The following is a 23,516-nucleotide window of genomic DNA, read 5'->3' as shown; positions in this document are numbered from 1 at the left end:
AATTGCTCAAGAGGGCATTTGATGAAAACATTTTTTGGGAAGTAACTGGTGTACTATTTGTATCTGTTGTTACTTCACAATAGCTGCTTTTCCATTGTCAAATGCACTTGAGCGAAGCTTTCTATAAAGGAACCTTTCAGAACCTCTGTTCTGAGATGGGTTCCTGTTTATTTTTCCATTGGAAGCTTGGACATAAAGCGACAGTCACGCCACGCAGTGAGCAAACATGGAAGAGGCTCTTGTTGTACCTAGATAGAATCACATTCTTCATTAGCGTCTGATGAACTTTCACCCCCAGCTATCTGCCCGTTTACAGATGTGGCGACACATGTCTTGACCAATCCAAACGGAGAGAGTGGTGCTACAGATGAAGCACTTCAGATTCAGTACCCTACTGCTGCGCTTCTGCCACTCTTCTACCACTTTAGAACCAGCACTCAGGTGTTAATTTTCGGGGGCTGGTGGCTGGGTCTAAACGTGAACAAATGGAGGGTACTTAACTTAAGTGCTTCCCAGGGAGGGGGTCAGGGGCTACTGCCCTCAGACCACCAAGATAATTTTTATATGGGCAGTCTGACTTGGGGTACTGACCATATATTAATGTTAGTAAGTGATAAGTAAACAGTGAAAAAAGCTAAGAAATCGGATGGGGCTGGGACATTTGGGACGAATAAAAATGTAAGATGAAAATCTCCCCAGCCTGTGGGAGGCAGTGGAGGTGTGAAATCTGGCCCGGTCCAGAACAATAGGAGTCACAAAATCAGTTTGGAGTGGAGTGGTGGAGTAGTGGTAGAGGCGCAGGAGAGGTTTGATTTTTCAAGGCTGTATCTGTAGCTCCGCCCCCAGTGCTTCTGGAACCCTCGTTTAGCAGAGCCTCCTGAGCTGCTCCGAAATGTAGCCATGAGAACCCCGTGTAGAACCCCCCTGTTTACCATGGAAGTAGTTTTGGAACCCGTGAGCTGGGTTTGACGGCGCGGTTCATGCCAGCCTGACTCTGCTCCCTCTGTGAGAACTTGTGCAGCTGTGGTCTTTTCTGCTGCCATCTGGTCAAAGTTGCATAACACACACATTCCTTTATTGGGCAATTGGAATTTGTACTGTTTTCACATATCACTCTTCAACACACACACACGCGCGCACACACACACACACACACACACACACACACACACACACACACACACACACACACACACACACACACACACACACACACACACACACACACACACACACACACACACACACACACACACACACAGAGGGGTCAGAGCACAGGGTCACCCATAGGGCTGCACCCCTGGAGCAGCAAAATTGCCTCTTTATCTTCTATAGAAAGCACCTGCACATAACTGGCCATATATTTGCAAAGGATTTTGTAATATCAGACACCATATATATCCGATGTAATGCAAGCTACCCTTATTGGGGGGGATCTCTCATTGAATCTGAGGTTTCTATCAAGGTTCCAAGGTTCTATCAAGGGGGGGGGGGGACGACAACAACAAACAAAACTATGTTCTATGTTCTGCTTTGCTTCCACTGACCCTCCCACGTTATGTGTGTCTGTGCAGGTGCGTTACCTGAAGATCATTGAGAAGAGCGGCTACCAGGCTCTGCCGTGGGTCCGATACATCACTCAGAACGGAGGTGAGGCTGCATGCAGCAGCAGGCTACATGCTACATATGGTTCAACGTTATTTAATTGGTTCAGCATGGTTTTAAGAACTAAAAGACCATAGAACAGGAGAGCCTCTTGAAACTAATAGTTGTAACAAAAAAGAAGGTGCTCTTTGGTAGAGGGTATGAATATGTCTTGAAGGAATGAGGAAAGAACCAAGGCACTCGACTTATAGTGAAAAAAAGATATTTTTTTTAATTTTTATATTGATCCCTTTTTCACTAAGTCAAGTGGTGTTAAGAACAACGCAGCAGAAACTGATAAAAGCTAAACATGCACGCACACACATGCACGCACACACATACACACACATAGGGGCTTGAAAACCAAATAATTTTCAAATCGTTCCCTCGTGGTAGGAAATGGGAGGAAATACAATCTATTCCTCAATCTATCTTTGCTTCACTAGTGCAGTCTCTAATGCAGAATGCGAGAAGGAAGAAAATGCCACGTTTCATTGCTAGCAAGCCACCTGACTTACATGTCCTGCTCGGGCAACAGTGTCTCAGGAGGTAGAGTGGTCGTCTGGTAATCAGAAGGTTCCCGGTTTGATTCCAGGAAGTGTCCTTGAGCAAGACACTTAACCCCCAACTGGTCCCGACCAGCAGGCCCCTTGCATGGTCGCCCTCTGCCGTCTGTGTGAACGTGTGAGGGAGTCGTTGAATGCAAGGCACACGTTGTAAAGCACTTTGGAATGAAGGGCTATATACTGTAAATGCAGTCCATTTACCATTTCAGATTCAGATACCTTTTATTGTCACGTCATTCAGTACCTTTTACAGAAATTCACTTTGTTGTGGTTCCTCGACCATAGCAGCATCCAATATAATATAAAATAAAAATAGCATATGTTTGCTGTCAATGGACTCTGTTGATTAGTCTGATGGCTTTTTTAGGAGGGGAGGCGTTAGATTTTGATCTGTACAAAAACAACGACGATAGATATTGTAGCATTTCCAATAAGGCAACAAGGGGATAAACCCATATAATTCTACTGGGCAAATGCTACAGAATGTGTTATCTGTTATCTGACAACTAGAGGAAGCGAGGGAGTCCAAAAAGGCAGTCCAGCCCTTTCACAGAGCTACAAATAATGAATCTGGTTTCCTTACATTGCATGTCAAAGAACAACGGAAGTCTGTTTTCCCAGGAACCTTCCCAAGTCTGCAAAAAGCCACAGTGGTTTTTATTTCAGCTGTCATGCTTGCAGATATTTCCACTTTCTTAGGTTCGGAACAAAACGAAGTATAGCAACTCCATGGTTTGAGAGAGATGTGATTTGCCAAACGGTTGTTCCAATCATAAATGCCTGTGATTCAGTGGTGCTACACGTGGTCGCATCAAACTATTTAGAAATGCTCTTGGAATTCTCCCTGCACTGTGTCGTCTACTACTCCATGGTGATTTCAAGAGGGGAAAACCCAAGGAGGCCTACAGAGGGATGTAACTGTTTGCACCGGTCCACTGTTCCTGTGCAGCCTTCTCTCATGTTATGTCATCCATCATACCATTTAATGTAACGTGAGACCTATAGTCAGAACAACACTTTTATTACCTCCAGAACCAACGTATTTCATGCTAGGGTTAGGCTTTTACAGTCTCAAGGGCATAGCCTACATTGTCATGATCTTTTATTATGTCGCCGGATTAGATTTCCACACCACCGGCCGCCCTGTCTCGTATGGCGCTCCGTTGTCCCGCCGTGCCCGGTTGACCTGCACTCGCACCGCACTCGAGGTGTCGAACCGCTTGTCACCGCCATGTGGGGAGCTGTTCGGGATGCTCAGGTGGACTGCTCTCTTCTGCTGTGATAGCTTGGAGCTGCCCCGGATGCTCAGGTGGACTGCTCTCTTCTGCCGTGATAGCTTGGAGCTGCCCCGGATGCTCAGGTGGACTACTCTCTTCTGCCGTGATAGCTTGGAGCAGCGGTCGCAGAACTCCGCGGGGCGTGTTACAAACCAAGATGAGCTGTGGCTGTGGTACAAATCCAGATATCCACCGGGACAGTTGGTGCCAGCACGCATCTCTACTCCAAGAGTAGACCTCATTCTTTAGTAATTTAACTGACCCTCTTATTCAAAGTGACTTACAAATTGTGTACAACAAGTCAGCGGGGTACAACACAGCATAGTAGTATAGTAGGTAGTAGTATACAGGCACACTAGCATAGTAGTATAGTAGGTAGTAGTATAGACATAGTAGCATAGTAGTATAGTAGGTAGTAGTATAGGCACAGTAGCATAGTACATAGTAGGTAGTAGTATAGGCATAGTAGCATAGTAGATCATATGTAGTAGTATAGGCATAGTAGCATAGTACATAGTAGGTAGTAGTATAGGCATAGTAGCATAGTACATAGTAGGTAGTAGTATAGGCATAGTAGCATAGTAGATCATATGTAGTAGTATAGGCATAGTAGCATAGTACATAGTAGGTAGTAGTATAGGCATAGTAGCATAGTACATAGTAGGTAGTAGTATAGACATAGTAGCATAGTGGTAGTAGTATAAACATAGTAGTATAGTAGCATAGCACGAGAATTGGGCATGTTTCAGCTGTCCCGACAGGAAGTGGCACGAAGTTTGTTCCACCATCGTGGAGTGAGGACTGAGAATAGCATCAAAATAATCAAAATATAGATTGAGAAAAGGGGCATTATATAGCCACAGATGCGTGGTCTTATGGACTACTACACCATCCCAGGTACAGAATTGGCTGGCTTTAAGCTAGACTGATGTCCAGGTGACCAATGCTGGTCAGGAAGGATATAGTGTAAGTGAATCGCTAAGGATATTCATGCTACTTGCTACATTAGCGCTAGCTGGCTGTCAGACGGTGGCTGGGCCAAGCATGCTAGCGCACACACACACACACACACACACGCACACACACGCACACACACGCACACACACACACACACACACACACACACACACACACACACACACACACACACACACACACACACTTGGGATCTGTTTGGCTCACAGTATTGCTAACCACTCTGTTCTGTATCATGAGACATTGTTTGGAATCCAAACATTCCTGCCGGTGATAATGGCAATGATTGGCGGCTCTCTAGGGCTTCCTGTGCGGGTTATCACTGGAGGCCCGCCCCCTTCTCAGCCCTGATTGGCAGGAAGGAAACAGACAAGGGAATTAGCGTTGTTCTTGGCTCGGCTACTTGTCAGTTCTCAAACGCACATGCAAGCACACTTACTGTACACACACACACACACACACACTCACACTCACACACACACACACACACGCACGCACGCACGCACGCACGTACATACATACATACATACATACATACATACATACATACATACATACATACATACATACATATCCCGTCTACATACATACAGTATGCAGTGGGCCTACTTGTACACGTGCATACATAAACCCAAGCGCATGTCCAGAGCCCACATGCATAAACATACACACAGTCCTTAGCACACATGTCCAGAACCCACATACATAAACATAGACACAGTCTTTCCGTCAGCCATGTGGGAGTGGTGCGCTGGGCCCTATTAACTGCTCTCCCTATCATGCGAAGGAAGACGTAACTCGCAGCAGCCAGACAGGGTCTTGACTTAGAGTGAGTTTGTTTGGCTCCATAAAGAAAACGGAGAGGGCGGTGCTCGGGGATAGCCTATTGTGTCTGTTACCCTGCAGGCCAAAGGTAAAAGATCATTGTTATTGATACTCTGGTGCTGACGTCAGGGGGGGGGGGCGGGGGGGGGGCTAAAAAGAGAGCTTAAAGGTGGGGTAGGCAATTTGAGAGAAGTGAGCGAGAGTGAGTTTACCAACAAATATCGACTGAGTTTACCAGTCCAACAAATATCGACTGAGTTTACCAGTCCAACAAATATTGACTGAGTTTACCAGTCCAACAAATATTGACTGAGTTTACCAGTCCAACAAATATTGACTGAGTTTACCAGTCCAACAAATAGAGACTGAGTTTACCAGTCAAACAAATATCGACTGAGTTTACCAGTCCAACAAATATTGACTGAGTTTACCAATCCAACAAATATAGACTGAGTTTACCAGTGCAACAAATATAGACTGAGTTTACCAGTGCAACAAATATAGACTGAGTTACCAGTCCAACAAATATAGACTGAGTTTACCAGTGCAACAAATATAGACTGAGTTTACCAGTCCAACAAATATAGACTGAGTTACCAGTCCAACAAATATCGACTGAGTTTACCAGTCCAACAAATATAGACTGAGTTTACCAGTCCAACAAATATAGACTGAGTTTACCAGTCTAACAAATATCGACTGAGTTTACCAGTCCAACAAATATCGACTGAGTTTACCAGTCCAACAAATATAGACTGAGTTTACCAGTCCAACAAATATAGACTGAGGTTGGCACCACTTTTCAGGTCCAGTGCTATGCACATGCAACATCGCTTTCCCACAGTCTCCCAGAGCTGGGCACATGCAACAATGCTTTCCCAGAGACATTGGCAGCTCTGAGCTACAGTTTAAATGAAATTATACAAAATATTTCCTGGCCTGTGATCGGTGGGCGGTTTTGCACGCTGTGGGTACATTTCTTTCCGTCGAGGAACATGATGGTGGTGTTGGTTTTCCGACGCAACACCACTTGGCAAGCCAAAAATATCTGATTGGTTCAGGCCGTCCTGAGACTTTGGAGTGGCTGATTACAGGGCCTGGGACAGTCAGAAAGCAGCTTTTTATTTTCATTGTATTTCATTTGATATCAGAGCATTTGATTTATTGGGAGGATTTCACCATATCTTACCATATATTATGATGGAAAAGATGTGATGTGAACATGTTCATCAGGATGAATACTTACATGTTCATCAGGATGAATACTTTCTTACACCCCTAGTCAAGCTGCAAACCTGTCCAATCTGGTACCAAGAGCGGGCCAAAACAAACTCTGGAAGATTTCACATTTGAGCCAGCTCTGTGTGGTTTGAAGAACAAGCCTTGGGCCCTTCTCTCTCTCCCCCTCTCCCCCTCCCTCTCCCTCTCCCCCTCCCTCTCCCTCTCCCTCTCCCTCTCCCTCTCCCTCTCCCTCTCTCTCTCTCTCTCTCTCTCTCTCTCTCTCTCTCTCTCTCTCTCTCTCTCTCTCTCTCTCTCTCTCTCTCTCTCTCTCTCTCTCTCTCTCTCTCCTCCCCATCATAAAGTAATCTTGGAACTGGAACAACCCCACGTTCAGCTCCAAGCAGACCTCATGTCAGGGTGACTCCATGCATAATTCACTGCAATAAACAACATAAACATTGAGGAGATGACGTTCGAAGTGATATCTGCACCATAGAGAGTCGTCACTGGGCACCACAGTCTAAAATCCCAGTTTGAAACTCCCAGAAACATTCCTAGGCGAGCCAGCACCGTTTCTCGTGACCGCATGTTCATGTGCAGAACATTAGGAATATAGTCCTAATATCAGGTTAAAACATTAGGAATATAGTCCTAGTATCGGATTAAAACATTAGGAATATAGTCCTCGTATCGCGTTAAAAGATTAGGAACATAGTCCTAGTATTGGGTTAAAGGTTTTTGGAATATATTCCTAGTATTTGGTTAAAACATTAGGACTTAAGATGGAGGGGGTCATTCATTGGAGTAACATTATCCCCCATAGCGTGTAAACAGTTGTATAAGCAACCCATGTAAACAGCTTAATTGAAATATTGTCTTATTTAGAATATGATCAACAGTCTGATCACTGCAGTCCGTGTAAACATACCATAGGTTAGCAAGGACAGAATAACCAGCCTTCCAAATTCCCCTACAGTCACTTTTGCTTTTACCATGTTGCTAGTGTTTTGTATACGCAGTGTGTGTGTGTGTGTGTGTGTATTGTGAAGCAGATAAGACTTCCATTTCTCCACATATTGAAGTCGTTAAGGAATGATGCTGCAACTCTTGACATTGATACAATCTTTTGCAAGACTGAAGAAGAGGAGGAGAGGACTGGGGAGAATAACAACACAGGAGGGGGAAAAGGTCTAGAGCTCCACTGGGATACAACAGAGGAGAGAAAGATGGATGGAGGAGAGGGAGGGAGGAGCAGACCGAGAGAGAGAGAGAGAGAGAGAGAGAGAGAGAGAGAGAGAGAGACTGTACTGTAAAACTGAAAGTGTAATTTGTATACATTTTTATCTATTTGGAAAGTATACTAGCGTTGTGTTTAATTCAATCCACTTAAGTTGTACTTAGTGTGTTAAAAGTTGTACTTCAGATTTACTTCAATATATTGAAATGAGACCTTTGATGTATTTTTGGAAAAAAAAATTGCTTACCAAAATACACTTGTAATAGTACAACTTGGATTGGTAAACATCTGTTTTAAGTGTACGTAGATTACACTGACAGCATGCAAAATGTTCCATTGTTGACTAAAGACACACTTCAATCAATATCTAAAAAAAAAAAAAAAAACTTTTCCTAGTATGCACTCTGCTACTAAGGAATCTACCATGCTTATATTATTACCTACTATGCTAATATGCACTGAAGTCTGTAGCACAGAAGTTTGACACTGTTTGACAAACAATGTTACTTATCCTTAGCTGGCAGAGTTGTACCCTTCCTGCTGACTTGTTGTACAGAACTTGTAAGACCCTTGGGAAAAAAAGAGTCGGCTGAATGTAAATGTAAATGTATGTTAATGACTATCTTACTAAACACGTCCACATAAGAAGTACCTAACATACAGTATATTGCAAGAATACTCTCAGAAGTACATACGGTATCGGTAGAAAATGTATACTTTCAACACACTTAATATCGAAAAAATATACATTCAGTATGGAAAAAGATATACATTTCTTAAATTTTTTTACTATTAAGTTAAAACAAAATCATATGTTAATGTGGGAGGGGGGATTTTCGATTAGTAATCAAATAGTCCCCAGTGACTATGGAATAGTAATCTGTACTGAGTTTAGTGAGTGCCCATCCCTACTGCTACTGATAATGTTCCGAAAAAAAGTTGTTCATGAAGTCCCTTTAACATTCCATGTGGAGTGATTATCATCCTGCTTTGACAATGTAATCACCATCATGATCATAAAGTATGGGGAGGGAAAGGCTGGTCTCAGACCAGCCGTAGGAAGAGTGAGCACTTATGACATATCCTGTCTTTTTAGGGACCAAATTGCAGCAGTTGTATACTTTTTAGGGACCAGATTGCAGCAGTTGTATACTTTTTAGGGACCAAATTGTAGCAATTGTATACTCATAGGGACCTAATTGCAGCAGTTGTATACTTTTTAGGGACCAAATTGCAGCATGTGCATACTTTTTAGGGACCAACTTGTAGCAGTTGTATACTTTTTAGGGACCAAATTGCAGCAGTTGTATACTTTTTAGGGACCAGATTGCAGCAGTTGTATACTTTTTAGGGACCAAATTGTAGCAATTGTATACTCATAGGGACCTAATTGCAGCAGTTGTATACTTTTTAGGGACCAAATTGCAGCATGTGCATACTTTTTAGGGACCAACTTGTAGCAGTTGTATACTTTTTAGGGACCAACTTGTAGCAGTTGTATACTTTTTAGGGACCAACTTGCTTGTGCTGCGGTTCGACATATTTTTTTCCCTTCTGAGGAGAAGCTGTCACATGACGACAAAAGTTGTCAAATGTCATCTGTTCACCGAATCAACAATTCAGAGAAACATTCTACTGGAGAGAGAGAAACCACTCAGACAGTGGTGCTGAACAAACACTCTTCATTTAGTGTTTATTATAAAAACTCAACCACACAGACAGTGGTGCTGATTAACACTCTTCATTTAGTGTTTATTATAAAAACTCAACCACACAGACAGTGGTGCTGATTAACACTCTTTATTAAGTGTTTATTATAAAAACTCAACCACACAGACAGTGGTGCTGATTAACACTCTTTATTTAGTGTTTATTATAAAAACTCAACCACACAGACAGTGGTGCTGATTAACACTCTTTATTAAGAGTGTATTGGTATAGCACCTTTCATGCAAGAAAGTGCTTCACAGCAGTAAAATAGGCATAAAATGAGCATAAAATTAAAGACAGAATAAAAGCAATGCAGAGAGGAAGAAAAGGTTAAAAGCAATGCAGGTAATAACGATACAAAACATCATCACACCTGTGGAGCAGATTAGCTGCTTTTTCACACCCAAGCCTGATGTGGAATAATGAACTACCTACAGTATTAATGTCAGCATAAAATCGATGTAAATCATTGTCAAAACCCAAGCCTGATGGAATAATAAACAGGCACGCAGGCATTGCACTTTGTGTAAGACAAGTTTGCTTCCCGTCTCTGACACTGTGTCCTTATTAATGTCTTTGTTTCAGATCCAAATAGGAGCCACAGCTTGCACAGCCTTCTGTAAATCTGATGCAGAGAGAGTGAGAGAGATCTCTGCCAGTAATTGCATCTGCACTTTGTGTACTGCACAGGTTGGAGGATGACGAGAGCAGGGGTTTTGGCTCGCAGGGGAACCCCCCGCACGCGTCCCAGCACTGCCATCTCCCGGCACGCCCCCCTGCTCCCAAATGTTTATGTTACCTTTAAGTCGTTGGGGCCACGGCCAAGGAATGATTTAGGAATGCTCACACGTGCGAGGTGGGGAATTCTGGGACACACTCATGGGACAGATAGAACACACAGCCCCCCCCCTTCTCTCTCTCTAGCTATTTGATAACATCAACTAAACGCAGCATCTGCCAGATGACTCATGGCTTGAGTAGTATAGCTGGGGGTAGACGCTGGGGAAGGTGAGGCCGTTAACACTGGGTGGATGGTTATCAGATACAGGCTCAGCTGTGTACGCTGTGTAAACGCAAAATATCTTATTAAACCGTGTGACTATCCCCCTAGACTACAGAAAGCAGACTAGCTAACCGGACTAGGGGGTCTAACAATTCAATCAAACGACAATTCGATTGAGTTTTTTTTCCAAAGCTTTTAAAACTTGTGATACAAATGAGACAGGGCTGATTCAGTCAGCAATTGCTGACTATACAAGATAAAAACCTTACACTAAGATACAGCGTTATGTTAACGAACCGGTTAAATAGATGAAATTGATGACCAGACACATGTGCTGTAGTGGAGTTCAGAAGATACAACACCTGCCCTGCAACACGCCTTAGAGCAGCTCTAGAGATCGTTCAAGTTCCTAGCTAGTTCTCCGGTTTCTGGCTTCAAGGAGAGAGTTGTTCACAGTGACAGAGAACCTCTAGGAGAAATGGAGCTGTTTCGAGGTTCATATGAGGAGAACCTCTAGGAGAAATGGAGCTGTTTGGAGGCCCGTATGAGGAGAACCTCTAGGAGAAATGGAGCTGTTTGGAGGCCCGTATGAGGAGAACCAGTCTAGGAGAAATGGAGCTGTTTGGAGGCCCGTATGAGGAGAACCTCTAGGAGAAATGGAGCTGTTTGGAGGCCCGTATGAGGAGAACCAGTCTAGGAGAAATGGAGCTGTTTGGAGGCCCGTATGAGGAGAACCTCTAGGAGAAATGGAGCTGTTTGGAGGCCCGTATGAGGAGAACCAGTCTAGGAGAAATGGAGCTGTTTGGAGGCCCGTATGAGGAGAACCTCTAGGAGAAATGGAGCTGTTTCGAGGTTCATATGAGGAGAACCTCTAGGAGAAATGGAGCTGTTTGGAGGCCCGTATGAGGAGAACCTCTAGGAGAAATGGAGCTGTTTGGAGGCCCGTATGAGGAGAACCAGTCTAGGAGAAATGGAGCTGTTTGGAGGCCCGTATGAGGAGAACCTCTAGGAGAAATGGAGCTGTTTGGAGGCCCGTATGAGGAGAACCAGTCTAGGAGAAATGGAGCTGTTTGGAGGTCTGTATGCAGGGATTATCAACCTTATAGTAAAGAGAACATACAGAATATATTTCCGACAGGGCTCCAGACTAACTTCTTGGTGCTACCCACTGAAAATTTTTATATAAATTTGTATGTATTATATTCAAATATATATCAAATACATTCAGTAGAAAGCTATCTGGTTGTAAGCTAGCCTAGTTTAGCACACATTAATGTAAGTGGATACGGACACCGGGAGAGGTGTTTTTGGCCAACAGCTAGGCTAGCTGGTCCATATCGGCTTCCATTAATTTGTGCTGTGCTAGGTTAGCTTGCAGCCGGATACGTTTCTACTGAACGCACAGATAAATAATTGGTATCTCTCTCCTTCAAGACGGTAAGCACATTTCCCATAATGTCGGTGTGTTCCTTTAAAGTGGTGTCGATTGTCTGCTTGGCTGGCGATGCTGATCTGTCCAGCCTTGGAAAAGGGTAAAGTAGATCTCAAGCACCAAAAAGGTTGCCCACCACTGCTGTACTCCATTGGGTGCTCAGCAATACACCAGCCAAGTGTGAAGTCGATCATATGAACGGCTCTCAAGATATGCAAAGTAAACACAGACAGACATTCCTTCCTTTATAGTTAGATGTTTAGTTTAATAGTTCAACTAAGACTTGAATACCTCTCACATTATGAAGACAGAGACCAGAGAGGTTGGTCCTGGAGCAACTCCGCCCGGCGATCAAACCCCAAACCCACTCCAGTTCACCTACCGGCCCCGACTGGGGGTAGAGGTTGCTGTCTTCTACCTGCTGAACCGAGCCTACACTCACCTAGACACGCCTGCGAGCACTGTGAGGATCATGTTGTTTGACTTCTCCAGTGCTTTTGATACCATACGGCCTGGGCTGCTGGGTGAGAAGTTGGAGGTGATGCAGGTAGAGGCCCCCCTGGTGTCCCTGGACTATCTGACGGGCAGACCACATGGTGCGAAAGGAACCACCTTCAGCTAAATGTGACGAAGGCCAGGGAACTGGCTGTGGATCTGGGGAGGAGGAGGAGTACATCTGTATCCCCCGTTTCCATCAGGGGGGTCGATGTGGACATGGTTGATGACTACAAATACCTCGGAGTCCACATCGAAAACAAACTGAACGGGTCAACATCAATAGGTTCACTATAGTATTTCCATGTTAAGAGCTCTGTCTGTCTGTCTGTCTGTCTGTCTGTCTGTCTGTCTGTCTGTCTGTCTGTCTGTCTGTCTGTCTGTCTGTCTGTCTGTCTGTCTGTCTGTCTGTCTGTCAGTCAGTCACACCACTACCGCTAATCACACCAACTACAAGCTGTGTTTAGATTAGCAGTCGGGTGAAAACCTTGTATCTCCATAACCTTTCAGGAATTGAGCAAAAACAACAACATTGAAGTTCTACTTTGGGGTTTTCAACTGAGTTCATGGTCCCTAGGGTCCCCAACTTGGACATTATGTTTTCAAAACGTCGAAATCGTCCCTACCGTGTGACAATTCTAATCCCAGACTAAAACTGTAAATGTCAAGCTATCCCTTTACGAGCCTGTCGACACATGGCTGATACTGCAGGAGTTTCTGGACTCCAGACCGGGACAGATATGGACGACGTCCAAAGCAGCCGAGGCAGGAAGCGATGGAGGGAGATCACTGACCACGTGTCACATGGTTTAGTCCGGGGTTATGTAAAATACATGAGGTAAATCCCAATTACCCGCTGTGCCAATTCTCCCCTCTCCTGTCTTGACCGTTGCTTGCATATGCCCCCCACTGGCCGGTTGTAGGGAGGATAGAAGCCCCGCATCACGTGTCTCCTCCGATACACGAGGAGGCAGCCTGTCACATCTTTTCACCTGCCAACGCGGACTCTCATTGGCGAGGTGTAACGTGTGGGAGGCTCAGCCTACCGCGTCTCTACTTTTCGTAGCTCCATTTCTGCAGACCCCTCTCTGATTTGTTGAGCTCCATTTCTGCAGACCCCTCTCTGATTGGTTGAGCGAAGCCCCTCTCTGATTGGTTTAGCTCGTCACGCGGTAAAAGGCGGATGTAATGTTATCATATCAAGAAGATAAAAAGAAATGTACTACCAGATTCGCGTATAACGTTATTTCGCGTGACTTCGCGGTTTATTCATAACGTTATGCACATTTCACAACACAGCCAGCTGTCAGAAACTGTACATTGTAATGTTATATTACATAACGTTATGTTATTTCGCGGTTTATTCACATAACGTTATTTCACGTGACAAGTTCAACACAGCCCAGCTAGTTAATTATATTGTTTACACTGTCTTTCTTCTATTATAACCCTGCCCATTTGATGTTCCCAAATCATATTCAGAAAGTATCACAGAGACTTCTATTGACCAAGGAATTAGTTATTATTAGTAAGACACAACATTTCCGTAGCAATTGACCACCAGACTCTTTCTCTTAAGGCATTAACTGGGTTAATTAATATAAATGTTATATTGTAACTGTCTAGTTACACATTGGTTCCGAAACATGTATGTTCCAGGCTGCAATTAAAACTTTGAATCTGAGAGAGCTCTGGTCAGCGAAGCCGGCGATGAGAGCGATTATTATTGGTTTTTAATGACAAACCAATTACATAATCCAACATATGTGTAAAGGCACACACAACATATTCCAGTTAACGGTATATTTTTTAATGATTCGTTATGGCGTAATCAATACTTCCATCCGTATAAATTGCGTTCGCGACCTCCATGTTTTGGGGCTATTCATCAGAAAACTCGGATCCGGGATTCGGCTCCCATCCGTCGGGCAAGAACTGTGGATTTTCAGCCTCTCTCTCTGGAGCTTAACGGAGTTTCGACTCCTGGCTAGAGGACCTTGTTGCGGCTCATGCGCATGCGCGCGCTCGGCCAATCAGAGAGGGGTCTGCAGAAATGGGCTCAACCAATCAGAGAGGGGTCTGCAGAAATGGAGCTACGAAAAGTAGAGACGCCACACTACCCCCGCCATTTCCTGTCTCTGCTGTGCAGGCATCCCCAACCGACCCGTAGGAGTCGCTGTCCACAACGTCCAGATTACCACCCATCGACTTTCACCCACTAACTCTGCCAATTGACTTAGTATGACGACTGGCCCAAGCCGGAGGCAACGCCAACAGCCGGAGTCTAACCCGGTGTCTCTTGCATTGGTGACGAGTGCAATGTCCGCTGCGCCACCCAGCCGCTCATTAACAAAAATGTTATAGAGCAAAGGACCAAGGCAACTTCCTTGAGGGACGCCACATTGAAGGGTTTCCATATCTGAAAGTGTCCCATTAAACAGTACCCTTTGTTAACCAAGTAACTATTCATTAATTTAATAGAACATTCATTGAAATTATATGCTAATAGCTTCCCGAGTAGGAGCTCATGATCAATCAACCTAAACTATTAAAATAGTTCGCTATGTCAGCTGGTTTTGTGATAAATGTACCCTCTACTTCTATGACTGAAGGCATCTTGCAAATTTTATCTCTACCTACAGCTTCATTGATCACTCTCCAGAGTTTCTTACTGTCGTGTTTGCATTCCTCAAATCTTACTTTATAGTACTGTTTTTTCTTCTGTCTGTTCATTTTAGTTTTTGTATTCCTAAAAACGCGATACGCTTGCCAATGTGTGTGTCTTTGCATGTGTTCACTCAACGTGTGTGTGTGTGTGTGTGTGTGTGTGTGTGTGTGTGTGTCTTTGCATGTGTTCACTCAATGTGTGTGTGTGTGTGTGTGTGTGTGTGTGTGTGTGTGTGTGTGTGTGTGTGTGTGTGTGTGTGTGTGTGTGTGTGTGTGCGTGTGCGTGTGTGCGTGCGTGTGTGTGTGTGTGTGTCTGTGCACGCATGTGTACATATGGTGTATAGACACGCATACGTGCCTGTATTCGTACTAGCTGTGTAAATCTACCAAGACCAGAAAGCTTTAGTCAGCAAAGTCACTGAACTGACTGCTGTCACTATAGAGCTGTGTGTGTGTGTGTGTGTGTCTCATCTCTCTCATACATGGTGCACGCGACAGCCATTTAGCGATGAGGCGGAGGGGGGGGGGGGGGGGGGGTGTAAGTAGCGCCCGTCCCACCAAATTAAAGACCTCCTCGTGTGATTTTGGAGTAACCCCCCCACCCCCCTTTTAAAACTCCAACCTACCAATTACCAGCACCAGTCGGCCCCAACCTATCCATTACCACATCCAGAAGAGGAGAGGGGACCTCAACTGTCTTCCTCTCTCTGTCTTTCATGTTGCCTTGCTCCAAAGCTCTGGAGGAAGCCAGGCTCTGTGTTTGATGATTAAGGAGACAGGGGCCTTTAAAAGTGGTGGTAGGGGGAGGGGGCAGTGTGTACAGCAGCACACAATGCTGCAATTAGAAATAGACTTGCAGTCTGACTCAACTACCAACATACAGTCAGTGGCGACAAGACCCCTCCACCCCCCCCCCCCCCACACACACACACGCAGCTGCACATTTTGCCCCCACAGATCAAATCTAAATGGGATTGGGTTCCATGTTTGATGGTGCCCCTCACCCTGCTTCCATGTGCTGAGGCTGAGCATGATGCTAACAAACACAAACATATTTCTACTGCCATGTATGTAGAAAACACTGAGACAAGTAACTTTTTGACAAATTGAATGAACTTTACCGTGAGGATTAGCTCTTAATTTAACTTTCAATTTAGTCAATTCAAAACAGAAGTAGAAATTGCAGTTGGTTTGCTAACTAGACAGATCGACTACACATTCGCTGTCGCTGACTGACAGTGGATAAATCCCAGAATGGCCCCAATTCACATTTGAGGATTTTATTCCCCAGATTCCACACAGTAAGGTTGGTAAAACAAATCGGGTGAACAGTGTTTTTCCAATAATTCAGGATGGCAGAAATTCCAATATGGCGGACATCATAGGTCCTTATGGCTAAGTTGCTGTGCATGAGTAGACACATCTCTGGATACCAGTTTCATGACTGTATGGCTAATCTTAAATTGGAAGTGGCGCTGGATGAAAGGTCATGGGGTCACCAAAATCAATAGAGTTCATCCTCTAGGGGTCATGAATCTGCACCGCAAATGTGAAAAGATTTGAATGAAAGATATTGAAGTTATCACAATCAGGATATGAATGTTTGGCCTGATGGTGGCGCTAGAGGAAAGGTCATGGGGTCACCAAAATCAACAGAGTTCATCGTACAGGTGAACTACACCACAAATGTGCACCACAAATTTGAAAAGACTTTAATGAAACCTATTTGAAATACACTAACTCAAAAGTGTTAGGATTCATCCCTTCTAGTGCACCGTATATTTGAAAAGATTCAAATAAAAACGATTGCAGTTGCGTTTACGAGAAAAGTCTGCAGTGGCGGCGGTCGGGGTAAATCCATAATGTCCTCGACACAGTCGGTCAGAAATATGATTATTTGTTATTGGTTGGAGAAGACAATCTTCTCATGCTGAAGGTTTTTCAATATTTGAATTTTGTACAATTATATATAAAAAAAAAATAAGTATAACAATGAATATTTATTGGCCCCCATGTTTAAAATTAGACCAGTCCTTAAATGATAGTGTACGCTTTCTTCAATACGCTTAATTCTCTTAACAACACCCCCCCCCACACACACACACACACACACACCACAGAGGTCTGGTAGCAACTGGAGTGAGTGAAGGGTAGCATTTAGGCAGCCTGTACTTATTAAAGGGAGCACGCCATTTAACAGTGGTTGTATGTGGGAGCTGGTGTGTGTGTGTGTATTTATGTGTTACTACTAGAGGCAGTATGGGCCTTTGTGTTTCTATACCCTCCTCTATTCAATCATTAATTTGCTTATCAGCGTGCGTGTGTGTGTGTGTGTGCGTGTGCGCGCGTGCGTGTGTGCGTGTGTGTATGTGTGTGTGTGTGTGTGCATGTGTGAGAGAAAGAGGGAAGCAAAAATGGGCAAGGTTTCAATGTTATCATGTTTGGTATTGTGTTAATAGTTGTGTGAATACATTGAATAAATGTCTCAAAATGTACTGAAAACTTTGAAGGCTTTTTTCTCCACAATATGTTTTGGTGACATCCGATATGTAGTAGGGCATAACTTGCTTGATATTTGGAGTAGAAAGATGATATTTGTATCATTGGAAAGCTAACATTCTCATATTTCCATTGGTGTATACATCTCAAAATGTATTTTCGGGTCAATGTGACTGTTTTGTAAGAGCAAGTCACATATTACCGTAATTCCTCTAATAGTAACCGGTATTCAATTAAAAACCGGGTCTCTATTAATGACCGGGTGCGCTGTTGAGCTAAGCAATTATAAGCCGGCCTCCTAATACAAGCCGGGTTTCATGTATATTAGAGAAATTACGGTATTTCCCTCAACGGATTTACCATAGGCAATATATTTTGTTATTGTTGTTATATGCTGGCCTGGCTGTGCAGTAAATACCATATAATGTTGGTTAATGTTTACCAAGAGAGTAAGCCTTCCTCAGAATTGTATAAAACGAAGTTATTATTATTATACCAGTATTGTGATTGCATTATTTTACTTTATTTAACTTTTTTTGACCACCTGTAATTGCACTGTTTACTACCGTATTTCATACAGTACTTGGTTTCAATAAATGAACCCAGTACATTTTACTGGGTTCAAACTGACACAAAATGTTGATTTATTCATTATGATCTGTTTGAACATTTGAAATATAGGCCTCTCTCTTATACATGCCTCCTCCTAATACAAGCCTGGTATCCGCTACAGTTGAAACAAATACAAGCCGGGGTTACTATTAGAGGAATTACGGTATTATAGAATATAGAATAGCAGGCTTATAAATTACCTTATTATAGCCAATTCGCACATTTATATATATACATATATTATCTTTCAAATGCCCGAGTTCAATTTGGATTTAGTATCACCAGGCGTGCATAAGAACAGATAATGAAATATACTGTAATGTACTCTACACCCCAGGGCTCTTTCAGAACCATGGTGTCCAGGATGCTGGTGCAAGTGGAGTTAAAAAGTGCAACAAGCTCTTAGACAATATAAAACACAAATGTAACATACAGGACACAATATACAACACACAATATACAGGACTATGTACAATATAAACAGTAGCTAAAATTAAATTAATGAGTGAATTAAATAAAAAAGGTAAAAGAGAACTGCAAACATTCCTAGCTGCAGTAGTACATAGTAAAGTAAAATAAAGTAACGTGGCAGTGAGTTAGTAAAGTGGCAGTGTGTGTGTGTGTATGTGTGTGTGTGTGTGTGTGTGTCAGTGAGTGTGGGGGGGGGCTCCTAGTCCCGAGTCTGTGGGGGCAGAGTAAAAGAGGGGGGGGGGGGGGGGGGGCTGGGAGAGAGTTCAGCTTCCTGACAGCCTGATGGATGAAGCTGTCTTTCAGTCTGCTGATCCTGGCTCAGAGGCTCCTCATTCTCCTCCCGGAGGGCAGGAGATTGAAGAAGCGCTGTGAGGGGTGGGTGATGTCGCCCGCGATGCGGAGTGCTTTGCGTGTGTTGTAAATGTCCTGGAGGGAGGGGAGGGGGGCACCAATGATCCTCTCAGCTGTTCTGACCGTGCGCTGCAGGGTCTTGCAGCAGGATGCCGTGCAACCGCCGTACCACGCTGTTATGCAGCTGGTCAGGAGGCTCTCGATGGTGCTCCGGTAGAAGGAGCACAGGATGGGAACTGAGGCTCCAGCTCTTCTCAGTTTGCAGAGGAAGTAGAGGCGCTGCTGAGCTTTATTGGCCAGTGAGCCAGTGTTGGTGTTCCAGGAGAGGCCCTCTGTGATGTGCACACCCGGGAATTTGGTGCTGCTCACTCTCTCCACCACCGCACCGTTGATGGTCAGTGGAGGGTGCTAGGTGTGCGCTCTCCGGAAGTTGAGAACAACCTTCTTAGTTTTCTCCACATTGAGAATTAGGTTGTTGTTCCTGCACCACGTGATCAGTTGGCTCACCTCGTCCCTGTAGTGAGGCTCATCATTGTTGTTAATGAGCCCCACCACAGTTGTGTCGTCCGCAAACTTGACGAAGAGGTTGGTGTTGTATTTTGGTGTGCAGTCGTGAGTCAGTAGGGTGAAGAGTAGGGGCCTGAGCGCACATCCTTGAGGGGCCCGATGTTCAGGATGATGGTGCTGGATGTGTTGTTGTCAACCCGAACTGCCTGTGGTCTCCCGGTCAGGAAGTCCAGCAGCCAATTGCACAGTGAGGTGAATAAAAATAAGCAAGTTCCAGGCACTCTTCTTGTATATAAAAAAGGCTTTAATAAATAGCTTAGTTCATATTATTTAGAACCATTAAAAAAACGGCCCCAGCAGGTCCAGTTTCATTATCAGCTGTTGGGGGATGATAGTGTTAAATGCTGAACTAAAATCTATGAACAGCATCCTGCGTGTGCGTGTGCGTGTGTGTGTGTGCGTGCGTGCGTGCGTGCATGCGTGTGTTTGGCAAATAATCTTTCCATGTTTGCATGCTAGCCGCCAGCATGTTGTAGCAATTTTAGTGCCTGTGAATGTTCCCATTTAGTCAATACAGGGAATTTGGTTTGAACAAAACAAGAGTTTCAATTGACATAAACACTTTGCGATGAATCTATGTGTTTGTGAGAGAGAGACACATGTTGTATGTATGTTTGTGCACACTCTTGTTTTTGTCTTGCATTTGTACCTATGCGTGTGTGTTTGTGTGTGTGTGTGTGGTATCTGGCATGCGCCGCTCCAATCTTGTGAATGTGAATTTGGCCAATAATGTCTCTGAAACCACCTTTGCATGTTAGCTGAACCTCAAGTATGCCAGTGCATTTTACTGTACAGCTGTGCTATTGTTTCCAGAGGCCCCCCCCCCCCCCGGTTGCCCGTAGCAATAGCAAAAACAGCTCAGCTATAGGCCCTGCCTCTAATTGCTCTTAAAGCACATGTGATTTAAGACAAATGAAAGCCAGATACTGTGTTTCATCACTCCCTTGCCTAACCTTAAGAACACACTGGTCTGGTTCCATAACAAAGCTAGTGTGTGTGTGTGTGCATGTGTGTGCGTGTGCGTGTCTTCCTATATGTGTGTGTATGTGTTCCAATATGTCTGTATATGCAGTGTGTGTATGTATTTGTGCATGTGTCTTCCTATATGTATGTGTGTGCATGTGTTTGTGTGCGTCTATATGTGTCTTCTAATTTGTGTGTGTGTGTGTGTGTTTCAATATGTCTGTATGGGTGTGTCTGTGAATGTGTCTGCGTTTGTGCACAGCTGTGTGTGTGTGTGTGTGTGTGTGTGTGTGTGTGTGTGTGTGTGTGTGTGTGTGTGTGTGTGTGTGTGTGTGTGTGTGTGTGTGTGTGTGTGTGTGTGTGTGTGTGTGTGTGTGTGTGTGTGTGTGTGTGTGTGTGTGTGTGTGTGTGTGTGTGTGTGAGAGTTTATGCTGTGTTCCTATTGTACATGTGTTGTCGATGTAAGTTGCTTATTTACCACTAGCTGTGCCAAACATATCAGTGGAGAAAGAGAGAGGGAGAGGGAGAGACAGAGAGAGAGAGAGAGACAGAGAGAGAGAGAGGGAGAGAGAGCGAGAGAGATAGAGAGAGAGAGCGACAGAGAGAGATCGAGAGAAAGAGGGAGAGAGAGAGATAGAGAGAAAGAGGGAGAGAGAGAGAGTGACAGAGAGAGAGCGAGATATAGAGAGAGAGAAAGAGAGCGAGAGAGATCTTTCTCATCTGTTGATTTAACAGTGGGTGGGTCTGAATCCAGTGGGATATTGTGGTTGTAGGTCTTGATGATAAAGACTCATTAATTCTTATGAGCCAAGTCGTTTGCCTTTATTGTTATGTTTCAGAATATTGTGTTTAAGGTTAAATAATGGGGCTTTCCTGCTGCCTGCTTGCTTCACTGCCCTCTCCTGCTGTCTTAAAGGGATAGTTCTGCTGTTTTCTTTAACCCAAGTTTCAAGTCATTCAAGTAATTATTGTAATTATTGTATGGTCATGTAAAGAATGTCACTATCTACTATGTGCTCAGTTTAACTAATGCACTTTTGGTAATGATGATTATGTAATGACCACTTTTAAATAGAAACGCCTAACCAGGGATAGGGATTGCAAATTAGCCTTGGCTAGAAATCATACATGCTATACATGTGTATATTGTTATTGTAACTTGCTACAATGTTTTCTTTTGCATTGTCCCTGACAATTAAACAAACAAATAAATTAAGATGATGATGTTAACCGGTAGAGTTCTCTCTCAGCACAATCCATGCTGTTCCTCATAATATACCACCAGATAGTTAGCCCCACAATCCATGCTGTTCCTCATAATATACCTCCAGATTGTTCTCTCTCTCTCTCTACTGTACTGGATGTATTAAAGAGGAAATTGCAATCATGAACCACGCTAATCATCAAACAACAATGGATGTACAGGAATGCATCAACACACCACTTGAACATACAGTCAAACGAGAGACGGTATGGACTGTATGTGTGTGACTCTGTATATACTGTACGATAACAGTAATGACTTCCTGTGTTTTCTCTTCCAGACTACCAGCTGAGGACGCAGTAGGGACGTACGTGGAAGGGCAGAGGTTTTGGACAGTTGGATGGCAAGTTGAGGACGAACCACAGACAGTCCCCTGGTGGATTCTGGAGAGATGGAAAGAGAAAGAAGAAAAAAGGATGTATATTTGGTTCAGTTCCTCCCGGGTCATACGGCCATATTATTGTTTTTATTTAAATTATTATTTTGTGTGTCTGTGTGTGTGCGTGTGTGTGTGAGGGGGGGGGGGGGGGGGTGTCAAGACCTCTGTGCCTCAAGATCATATGAGAAGCACTCTTCTCTACTCAAACTGTAGAGTTTTGTTAGCATTGTGGCGTTTGGTAGCAACCTATTAGAATGACCGTTTTAACTGGAGCCAACATTGGACCAATTGCTAGCAAGTGTTACATCTATACATTCTGAACAGCCGTAGGCAGCTGGCCTTAGTGCTAACGAGACTAGAATAATAGTGCCATTTCAAGGTGCTTCGCGTTGAAGTGTGATCCTGAAACCGACTACAGTGTTACAATAAGTGTTAATTCTCTGCCACTGAGGCACAGTCCAAACATATTGTGTCAGTGAGCTTTTTTGGTGTCCTGGTTTTAACTTGGAGGAAGACCGGTAATATTTACACGCTTGCCGGAGGCGTCAAATGGCCCGGTGTAGGTGTACCCTACAGTCACCCCTCCAAAAAATGTAGAATAGAATAGAAGTACTTTATTGATCGAGAGGGAAATTCAGCACTACAGATCACTCACAATAACCATTTAGGTGGTCAAAATCACAAATAAGAATACAAATAGAGTGAAGGATATACATTCTAAAATAATGTATATACATTCTAAAATATACAGCCAAAAATATACAGTAAAATGTACAGTAAATATTTTTTAAATATTAAATGTAGATGTAAAAAAAAAATGCAATAATTTGTTACTCTGTACTCAGTGAGGCAGTGAGGCAGAGTCGCTCCTTTTCAGACAACCAATCATATCCAACGAATCGTGTCATGTGCCCACATCCATCAGACTGCGCTGTGACAACAGGAACATCACCAAACTCATCCAAACAAAGTATGAGGGCAAGCACCCTCCGGTTGGTGGTCATCACGACAAAACACCAATACAGTAACATAACAAATATCTAATAAAAAATAGCAAAGGGGCGAATCATGATGCCAGACAATAGAAATAAATAACAAATATACAATAAAACACAAGCGGGCAAATCGCGATGACAGACAATAGAAATAAATAACAAATATACAATAAAATGCAAAGGCGCAAATTGTGGTTCTAAACAGTAAAATAACAAATAGTTTATAGATATTGTTAATCAAAAGCAACAATGCTAGTCTGTCATACAATGGTGGTTAGTGATAGCTACGCTGTTGACATAGATACAAAACGCACATGCAGCAGGTTTTTTTTTCACCACAAGTGCTTCATCCCAGTGCTCCCC

The 23,516-nt window shown here is 43.7% G+C and overlaps 1 protein-coding gene across 1 annotated transcript in view; it reads left to right on the top strand.

Moving 5' to 3' along the window:
• Nucleotides 1-22,139, top strand: part of LOC311248313 (AP-1 complex subunit mu-1-like) — a gene marked incomplete at its 5' end in the record, with an annotated part of 54,715 nt that extends 32,576 nt beyond the window's left edge. Inside the window, 2 exon segments of the mRNA XM_084339217.1 lie at nucleotides 1,575-1,650; nucleotides 22,060-22,139. Coding sequence (XP_084195343.1) covers nucleotides 1,575-1,650; nucleotides 22,060-22,082 — 99 coding nt within the window.
• Nucleotides 22,140-23,516: the final 1,377 nt, after the last annotated feature.

Source organism: Notolepis coatsorum (genome assembly GCF_963971535.1).
Source record: "Notolepis coatsorum genome assembly, contig: SCAFFOLD_547, whole genome shotgun sequence".
Taxonomy (NCBI): Eukaryota; Metazoa; Chordata; class Actinopteri; order Aulopiformes; family Paralepididae; genus Notolepis; species Notolepis coatsorum.
The sequence above is the reverse complement of the archived record's forward strand: the minus strand, read 5'-3'. Positions and strand labels throughout refer to the sequence as shown.